Source organism: Microchirus variegatus (assembly GCF_963457635.1).
Source record: "Microchirus variegatus genome assembly, chromosome: 23".
Taxonomy (NCBI): domain Eukaryota; kingdom Metazoa; phylum Chordata; class Actinopteri; order Pleuronectiformes; family Soleidae; genus Microchirus; species Microchirus variegatus.
Window position 1 is genome coordinate 19,517,244 of NC_139824.1, and position 10,340 is coordinate 19,527,583.

At 41.4% G+C, this 10,340-nt stretch overlaps 1 protein-coding gene across 2 annotated transcripts in view; it reads left to right on the top strand.

Moving 5' to 3' along the window:
- The window catches only part of sh3pxd2aa (SH3 and PX domains 2Aa), a 48,937-nt gene extending 39,154 nt beyond the window's left edge, over positions 1-9,783 (top strand). Inside the window, exons 9-16 of one of the 2 annotated variants that reach the window (XM_083909160.1) lie at positions 31-144; positions 1,666-1,749; positions 2,686-2,803; positions 4,396-4,802; positions 4,917-4,931; positions 5,104-5,153; positions 5,639-5,758; positions 5,875-9,783. In XM_083909160.1, coding sequence (XP_083765286.1) covers positions 31-144; positions 1,666-1,749; positions 2,686-2,803; positions 4,396-4,802; positions 4,917-4,931; positions 5,104-5,153; positions 5,639-5,758; positions 5,875-7,899 — 2,933 coding nt within the window. In that variant the 3' untranslated portion in view covers positions 7,900-9,783. The remainder of the gene's footprint in view (positions 1-30; positions 145-1,665; positions 1,750-2,685; positions 2,804-4,395; positions 4,803-4,916; positions 4,932-5,103; positions 5,154-5,638; positions 5,759-5,874) is intronic. The other variant, XM_083909161.1, reaches the window with a different exon arrangement.
- Positions 9,784-10,340: the final 557 nt, after the last annotated feature.

Consider the following 10,340-nt stretch of genomic DNA (forward strand, 5'->3'; position numbering starts at 1 on the left):
GTGTGTGTGTGTGTGTGTGTGTGTGTGTAGGCTGGTGGTTTGTCAGTACAGCAGAGGAGCAGGGCTGGGTTCCAGCGACTTACCTGGACTCACAAAATGGAACCAGAGACGATTTAGATCTGGGAACATCCAGGACTGGAGAAGGTTAGTGTGCGCGCACACACACACACACACACACACACACACACACACACACACACGCACACACACACGCACGCACGCACGCACGCACGCATGCACGCGCACACACACACACACACACGCTCTCTGTGATTATTTATCACATTAATGACTGTGAGAATAATGACTCTCTTCACGGTTGTCATGGATACTCGTGTTCGCTGCTGCTGTTATTTATTTTTCTTATTTCATTTGTGAACACACAGCATAACACAGCATGCTGACAGTGGCAGAGACTGTAATGTAGACATTTGTTATTCTCTGAATAAAAAGACATTATAGACACATGTACATGTGCGTGTGGATGAGCAGAGCTGGGAATCAAACCCACAACCTTTGCAACCTCTGCAGTGAACAGACAGAGGAACAGTCTCAGTAACAGTCCCCTGAGCTGATGTTTCAGTGAAGGAGGTGAAGAGAGGAGATGACAAAGTCATAGACTTCTGCGTCTCCTCCTCTTCATTAAAGCGTCTCCTCCTCTTCATTAAAGCGTCTCCTCCTCTTCATTAAAGTATCTCCTCCTCATGACTCACAGTGTTGTGACGCCTCCTTTATTAACGTTAACATTAACTAATGAGGAGTGAAACAGGTCCAGACCTCAGAGCGCTGACACGCCCACTTTAATGTTGTTTCTGTCAATTAACATTCGCGTCAATACGACGTGAAGCCTGTAGACTGTTGTCATGGTAACATATGAACACCGTCATCTACATATGAACACCGTCATCTCCTGACATTATACTGTTGTTGTTTGTATAAATGTAAAAACACAAGATGGAGGCAGACGTTCTGCTAAAGTGAGAATCTGGAAGAAGAAAATGAACAACATTGACGTATGTTGTGATTCATTCAACATTTGGGTCAGTGCAGAAACATGAAAGATAAAAGATGTCAGCCTCTAAAGAAAGAGCCGCACTTATAACACTGTTATATTTATATTTCATAACTCAACTTTCATCTCACAGCAGCTAAAGTTTCCTACTTTATATTTATTTACTGCAACTAACAATTATTTTCATGATCAAATTAGTTTTTTAATGAATTTCTTTTTAAAATAACATGTTTATTTTTGCCTGTTTTGGACAGAACAGTGAAGAGGAGAGAGCACTTTGAGAAAGTCTTCTTCAAAATATTCACATTTTCGAAGCTGAAAAAGCAGAGAATTGTTAAAAAAAACAACAACACTCAAACTAATCATTCATTGCATTAATCATTTATTGATCAATTAACTGTGACAGCACTAACTCACTGTTCTGATGATTAGAAATGAACTCGTTCACAGCTCAGTTAAAGTGTTTTTAATAATAAATCAGCATCTATGAAGACACACTTTATATTAAATACTGAAGCTTTTTCTGTTCTTTTTCTCTAACCTCTCATCTCACACCCTGATCATCCCAATAATCCCAATAATCCCGACCTCTTCCACTAACCTCAGCATTGTTTCTTTTCCTTCTCTTTGTTTTTGCTGCTCATGATCATCAGTTACTAAGAGACGTAAAGCTCATCTGAAGAGGCTGGACAGACGCTGGACTCTGGGGGGGATAGTCAACCGTCAGCAGAGCAGAGGTGAATATGGTGGGCGCACACACACACACACACACACACACACACACACACACTACACATATGTGGACCATATATAGCCCTCAGTGGAAGGGGGTGAAGTTAAGAATTTGTAACAGCTTGAATTTAAACGACGCCTAGTTCCAGTCTGTCCTCGTTCCTCGTCCTTCACTCTCTCCTCGTCCTTTCTTTGTTGAACGAGGTCACGACTGTGGAGCTGCTTGAAAATGCAGATCTGATCTGAACAGTAAGAAGAAGTGAGTGAACGTGGTTTTTACAGCTCTGTGATAATAACACATGATTTAGTGACTCTGGCAAATGATGAAAACAAAGAGCGCTCATGAAAGATTTATGTTCCTGGAGGATGTCGTTTGTTAATGGAAGAAAGCACTTAAGCATATATATATATATATATATATATATATACATATATGTATATATATATATATATATGTATATATATATGTATATATATATACATATATATATGTATATTGCATTATTATCATCATTTATTATATATATATATATATATACATACATATGTATATATATATATATATACATATGTATGTATATATATATATATATACATACATATGTATATATATATATATACATATGTATGTATATATATATATATATATACATATGTATGTATATATATATATATATAATAAATGATGATAATAATGCAAATTTGCTGTTATTACTGAAGGTCTTCAGAGTTGGAATGGTCCAAATGTTCCCTGACAGGGGGCTGTGTTTGTGTTGGACTGTTCTAAGTATGTCAGACTCCTGTGAGCTTTTGCCTGTTTTCATCTTATAATGTGAGACTGTTTAAAATCCCTGTAAAGTGACTTAATCACACCTTAAAATCACGTTATCAGCCACATTCATTCATTGTCTTTGCTCTGTGTGTGTGTTTCCTCTCTCCAGAAGAGAAGTATGTGACGGTGCAGCCGTACATCAGTCAGGGGAAAGACGAGGTCAGCTTTGAGAAAGGGGTCACGGTGGAGGTCATCCAGAAGAACCTGGAGGGCTGGTGGTACATCAGGTGAGAGGACAACACTTCAGTAATGACACGTACACGGAGTGGCCTTCACTGCTGCGTCACTTTGAGTGAAACAGATGACGGACAGGACCATGTTCTATGTCGCTCAACATCTCTGGCTTTAAAAGATCGTTACTGATGAAAAACAGAGGAATCACTCAGGTTCTCTGTGTTTGTGATGATCTCTATGATTTGACCTGATATTTTAGAGTCTGTGTAGATTCTCATTCATTGGTTGCAGCTGGACATGAAGTTTCTATTGAAGACGTTTAATTTTCAAGTCTAGGTGCTTCCAACTCAAAGTGTTTTGGATACTTTAGAACTGAAGAAGAAACCATGATGTTATGTGAATGTGTGTGTGTGTGTGTGTGTGTGTGTGTGTGTGTGTGTGTGTGTGTGTGTGTGTGTGTGTGTGTGTGTGTGTGTGTGTGTGTGTGTGTGTGTGTGTGTGTGTGTGTGTGTGTGTGTGTGTTCTTGTACTTGCGGCATACTGAGGACCAGTGAGGTCATTTTTAAGGAGTGAGGACATTTTGGCCGGTCCTAACTTTGTTTTCATTGAAATCACTTCCTTAGGTTGCTATAACATGCTATACGTTTGTCAAAAAAAAAAAGAATTCAAATTTTGGACGACATAGTATATAGTATGACTTTTTTTGTCAAATTTTCGACCAAACATTTTGCGTCAATTTTTTTTCAAATTTTGGACCAAACATTTTGGGTCCAATTTTTTTTTTCGAATTTTGGACCAAAAATTTGGCGTCAATTTTTTTTTTATTTTTTGACCAAACATTTTGGGTCCAATTTTTTTTTCAAATTTTGGACCGAAAATTTAGCATCAAATTTTTTTTTCAAAATTTGGACCAAAAATTTTGGGTCAAATTTTTTTCAATTTTTTGACCAAACATTTTGGGTCAAATTTTTTTTTTTTAATTTTGGACCAAAAATTTGGCGTCAATTTTTTTTTCACTTTTTTGACCAAACATTTTGGGTCAAATTTTTTTTTTCAAATTTTGGACCAAAAATTTTGCATCAATTTTTTTTTCAAATTTTTAACCAAAAATTTTAGGTCAATTTTTTTTTCAAATTTTGGATGACAGTATAGTATGACGTTTTTGTCGAATTATGGGTCAAATTTTTTTTTCAAATTTTGGACCAAACATTTTGGGTCAATTTTTATATATAAGTAGATATTTGTAATTGTGTTGATTTATAAAGTGGAAATGCTGGTCCTCACTTTGTCAGCTCTTTTACCCAGTCCTCAGTATGCAGCAAGTACAAGAATGTGTGTGTGTGTGTATGTGTGTGTGTGTTATTTGCCAGCCAGTGTGTGTTTCCTGTTTGTTTTCTTCTTCTCTGGGGAACAGCCGTGGAGCTCCAGTGCAGAGCTGATGACCATCACATGCTGCCTCTGCATCACATGTTCACATTAAGACTGTGTTCTTATATAGGACAAAACTACAGCTCTTTATTAATAAACGTAATATTTGCGGTGTACAAATATTAACTAATATATAACTAATCCTCCAGAAGCATCATTTGACACTGAAGAGTTCAGCAAACTAAAACGTCAATCCTTTCTTCTTCATGTATTCCAGGTACTTGGGGAAAGAAGGTTGGGCGCCTGCTTCATACTTGAAAAAGCTGAAAGAGGATTTCTCCCCACGTAAGAAAACGCTGACAGGTCCAGTGGAGATCATCGGCAACATCATGGAGATCAGCAACCTGCTGCAGAAGAAGTCAGTGAGTGAGAAGGACATCCAGACGGACGCAGAGGGCAGCACCACTCCAGAGCGTCACATCTCCAAGGGTGAGATCAGCCTGCCCATGCCCTTCAGCTCTGAGATCAACGCAGAGACGGGGAGGAGGTTGAGCGCCGGCCGAGACACCAACAGTCCGTGTTTAGGAATCGCAGCGAGCGCAGCAGCTCTGAAGGAAAGCAAAGCCAGAGGAGAACCTGGATCTCCAGCTGTGGCCAGAGTGGCTCCTCACAGAGTGGAGATAGGTCAGTGTTTGTAGTGGAATGTTGTTCTTTCTCTATCAGATGATGTGTCTGCTGGAGCTAAACACAGGACATTTATTATGAAGTATTGAGACGTGTTATTTCCCATCTGTGCAGGCTTTGATGCTGTAGGTAAGCTTTATGACTGATGATGATGATGATGATGATGATGATATAATAACACTTTGACAGACTAACTGGGACTGTGAAACGTTTGCTGTGTGCTTTGACTTTCCTAACAAACTGTAGGTTTAACATGAGTGAGTCACAGTGACGTTTAAACAGCTGTCATTGTCTTCTCCAGGTTCTCCAAACCTGAGACAGAAACCTCCTCCCAGGAGAGACGCCAACTTGGTAAGACACTAGATACTGTTGCACAGAAGCTGTTCTTTATGTTCTCTGGACTGTGGTTTGGATTAAAAACATCACATCCATACACTCTTAGAAATAAGGGTTCCAAAAGGGTTCTTGTATAACCTTATATGGTTCTACTTAGCACTTTTATTTCTAAGAGTGTAGATAGTTTATAAAACATTCTCACAGTCACCTAAAGCCTTTTCTCAGAGCTATGAACTGAGGTTTGTTAGATGTTTCTTCAGACTTTATCCAACGACACCAAACCAGAGTCAATAGTAGCCTGAGCTGTTTAGCTTTGGCAGCGAGGATTTGAACCCACAAACTCAACTCTGCTGGGTTGAGCAGCATTTGTGTGTTTCATCACAACTCATTTAGAAACGACGACGTCTGCAGTCTCAGTCGTGCACAATAACACAATCTAAATAATGATGTAATGATTTCAGTGCTTCATCTCACTCCTCCTCTTCCTCCTCTGCTCACAGGGATTCCAGTTACCTAAGCCACCAGAGCCCCCTGCTGTGGAAGCAGAGTATTACACCATAGCAGATTTCCAGTCCTCCATCTCTGATGGCATCAGTTTTCGAGGAGGACAAAAGGCTGACGTAAGAAGTTACATCGCACTGAATATGAATGATGTAGAAAGAGCAGCAGTGTAATATAATATATATGGTTTTAATAACAAACACACGTCCTTGTCTTTCTCTGAACTCTTGTGTAGGTGATCGAGAAGAACCCTGGAGGTTGGTGGTATGTGCAGATAGGTGAGATGGAGGGTTGGGCGCCATGTTCATATATCGACAAACGTAAGAAACCCAACCTCAGCCGTCGGACGAGCACACTGACCAGGCCCAAAGTCCCACCGCCGGCTCCACCAGTTAAAAAGCAGGATTCTGACGAGGCTCCTCCTCCTCCTTCTGCTAACTCCGCCTCCAAAGCTTCAGAGCCACCGAGCAGACCCGTGTACGAGGAACCTGAATACGATATCCCTGCGATCGGCTGTGAAGGTGAATCTGACGCAGATTTACTGAAGGACGTGAAGAAGAGTGCGGTCAGCGACAAATACCACAGCTCGCCTCCGTCCTGCAAAGCCTCGCCTCCTCTGTCCAAGGCGTCGCCTGCGTTCGCTCATCGGAGAACGTCCTTCAGGTCAGTAGAGGAAGTGACTAAAGAAGAGTGTGTTTACGAGAACGACGGCTTCAAACCGAGCGGCGAACGAACCTCAGCCAAAGTGTCCAGTGAACCCAACTCCCCAAAGATGTATCACTCCTCCACAGTCCCACGGAAACCTTCAGGGTCGTCACCTTTTGGCAGTCGACCCATGAAGACCATGACACCTGAGATGAAGCGTAGAAGTCAGACTCTGGGCAGACACATGGATATCAGCCTCAGGTCCCGCGACAACAGCCTTTCTTCCTCTGATGAATTGAGCAGAGGCCAAAAGAAAAGCAGTGCTTTCACCCGGGATGTGGAGCAGAGGATTGGACAGAGTCCGTCCACCAGACCCAAACCTTCTGTCAGACCCAAACCTCTTCTCACCAAGTCAGAGCCTCAGAGTCCTGAGAGGATGGACGTGGGTTCGCTGAGACGTCAGCTGAGGCCGGCGAGTCAGTATCGTCATGGACTCAAATCGTCTCGCGGTGACGACTCTGAAACAGCGTCTGTTATCTCGTCAGAAGACTCCATGTGTTCACACAGCACCTCAGATCTGTCCTCTGTTTACTCTAAAGGGAGTCGTGTTGACTCGGACGTGGAAGGACCCACTCTTTATCGATCTGTGGACACCTACAAGAAGGTCCAGGACTCTGAGATCAGCTTTCCAGCCGGGGTGGAGCTGGAGGTTCTGGAGAAGCAGGGCAGTGGTTGGTGGTACGTCCGCTGGGGCGTGGAGGAGGGTTGGGCTCCGTCCTACTACCTGGAACCTGTAAGACAAGTTTTGGACGCTGGTGGGATGGACTCTGATGGACGTAAGAATGGTGGGAGTAAATCCAACAGCCTGGAGAAGAACGAGCAGCATGTTTTAACCCTAAATAATATCAATATTCAAGGTCCCACACAACAACAACAGCAGCAGCAGCATCAACATCAGCATCAAGGCCTGAACAGAAACACTCCACCGATTCCTTCAAAGCCTCCTGGTGGCTTCTCAAAACCTTCAGGGATGGTAAACGGTGGAGTGAGGATGAGGAACGGAGTACGTCAGGTGGCTGTGAGGCCTCAGTCTGTGTTTGTGACGACGTCACAGTCGGCCAAGGACGGACACTACATGACCGGCTCTCTGCGGAGAAACGAGTCACACAGTAGAAGCGATCACTACGGTTCTGGTTCGGCCACTCTTGGCGTCCGCAGAAACGCCTCCTTCAGCACCGTGAGGCCACACGTGGTCGTTGAGAGTCAGACGAGGCCTGTGGAACGATCCAGTCTGGGATCCTCGGGGAGTGCGTTCAGTTCCAGCAACGCCCAGGACGCCCTGAGCAGAGCGAACCACCGCAACGGCATCCCTGTGTCCGCGGTCCGACCCAAGCCCATCGAGAAGAGCCAGCTCATCCACAACAACCTGGGCAGAGATGTTTACGTGTCCATCGCTGACTACCGTGGTGATGAGGAGACCATGGGCTTCACTGAGGGCACCTGTCTGGAGGTGTTAGAGAGGAACCCTAATGGATGGTGGTACTGTCAGGTGCAGGACAGCCTGCTCCCTCGTAAAGGCTGGGTCCCGTCAAACTACCTAGAGCGGAAAAAATAGACCCAACGCCTCGTCCTCCCCTTCATCATCGGCCTGTTTTGAGTCCAGAGACACAGGTTTGTGTCGTTAGCCATGATCTCCTGTAAGCAATATGCTCTTCATAATGTACATTTATGATCAGACTGTGTGTAAAAAGAACGATGTTTTAATCCAATAAGGACACTTTTAGTGCTGGTTTACTGAAACGTAGACAAAGACAAGCGTTAAGATTTGAAATATGACATCGGTCGCCCTGAAGTGAGGACGTCGTCTTTAAGATGTGACACCGTATGAATGAGAGTGATGACTTCTCTAAGAGGTTTGCTTCATGAGCAAGGCAGCGCTTATTCCTGCCCAACACTGACTATGATGGCTAATAAGTGCCTTTTGTATTTGATTACCACAAAGGAGGTTTTAAACCGTGGATGGCAAAAACATGAACTCATCCAAATCTCTTCAGAGTGCCATAAGAACACTGATATTATCCCCATGACAGAGTCAGAGGTTTCAGTCTACAGCCGTGAATATTGGTCAAAGACAGAAGATCAGATCCTGTTTTTACCAGAGAAAACGTTTGTTTTAAGCAGCTACAACTAAAACATTTCTGTCTCATTGTTGGTCTTTTGGTCGTCGTCACGTCGTGTTATCGAGTGCCTTCTTTAGAGAAATATTTCTGCTTTCTTGTGACATCTGTTCTCCAACAACAGCCGAGAAATGGAAGTCGAGCCGAGTCAGAAATCCTCAACTTTCCCCAAAAATGTGATCGAACCAAAGAAAAACAACAACATCTCATTATCTCTGCCTTTATTTCTCTATTCTATTCTTTCACTTCTTTATGTCACAAAAACATAAAGATTTTAAACTGTAAATTAACTTTTAATCGTTACCTGGAAACACTTGATACATTTACTCAAATATTAAAACAAAGTGATCTAAACGACGTATAAACTAAAGTAAAGAAGCAACAACATGGCGGATTATCTCCTTGAATCTCGACTTGAATAAATTATTCTCATCTAAAAATGTGAAATTCTGAGCTGATTTCTCTCTGGTTTCGCGGCTGATGTTCAAGAAGCTGAAATATGTTTTCTGATGAAGCTGCTGCTGATTTCCTGCTCTGCTCCATCACAGTTTTCTCTTTGTTTATGTCCGTCGTGATCACACATCGATCAATATTGACGAATGAAGTGACTCGGTTTTGTGAATTAATGCACATTAACCTTTGTTTTACGGTGCATTAATGTGAAGGTGCAGTCAATACTCAGCATATTTATTTCATTTCTTTGTGACTATTTCATGTTTTATTTGTCTCTTTGAGTAGCTTTGGACAAATGGAGACCTCTTGTGGGAAGATGCAGGTACTACACCGTGATTTAATCCAGCAGGGTTAGCCGTTAGCCGTTAGCCGTCAAACCTCAGTGCAATAAGAAATGCACTGCTGGTCAGTGAGTCTCCTCTAAACTGTGCACAGATTAATCCCAGTGCAGCTAAACATACTTTGTTTTTTTTACTACATTTTTATTAGTATTTAATTTAATTTTTATTTTATTTGGGAATAATTTATTTATATTTTATAAAACCGTTGTGTGCTGCAGCTTTAGCAAACCATGGGCACTTCCTTCATCTTTATTGTGCTTTACATAATGCCTGATATATGTATTTATTATGATTGTTTTTTATATATTTAACCATGTTTTAATCATCAACTCATTTTACATTTGCTGACTCATTCATGAATATCACTAAATTGTAAACGTGAGGCATTTTAATCTGCAGAAAGACTTCATTAATAATGAAATAAAGAATGAGTTGATATTTGGACGAAGGCATTATGTAAATGTGTTGAATCACTTTTTAATTTCACTGTTTTTGGATTGAGATGAACGAGGATCACACAGTTATGTGTGTGACATCTATCTCTCTCTTTATTTATGCTTGTGTTTTTTTTCTTTTTATTTTCTCTTTATACCATGGTTTTTTTTGTTGTTGGTCAAATTCTGAGAGAAATTGCAATAGATTAGATTTTAAAAAGACGGATTATGTTCGAGTCTCAAAGGAAATTGTGGACAACGACGTCACCGTCAAACTGCCAGTCATCGTTTTAAAGGCTCTGGAAAAACAAAACTGGAAAAGTCATGGGACCAAAGCAGCCATACATATATGTATATATGTATATATGTATATACACATACATATATACATATATACATATATACATATATGTATATATGTATATATGTATATACACATACATATATACATATATATATATATATATGTGACACGTGATGATCTCCTGATGTGATGGACTTCATCTCCCAGGATCCTCAGCGGTGGACACTGACACCACAGACACACACTGACCCACAGAGTCAGTGCAGCTCTGAGCTGTCACATCTGTGCCTGAACCGAGTTGTTGATAGTTTGTTGTTTTCTTCTTCTTCTTTTGTCTGTGTGTCTGT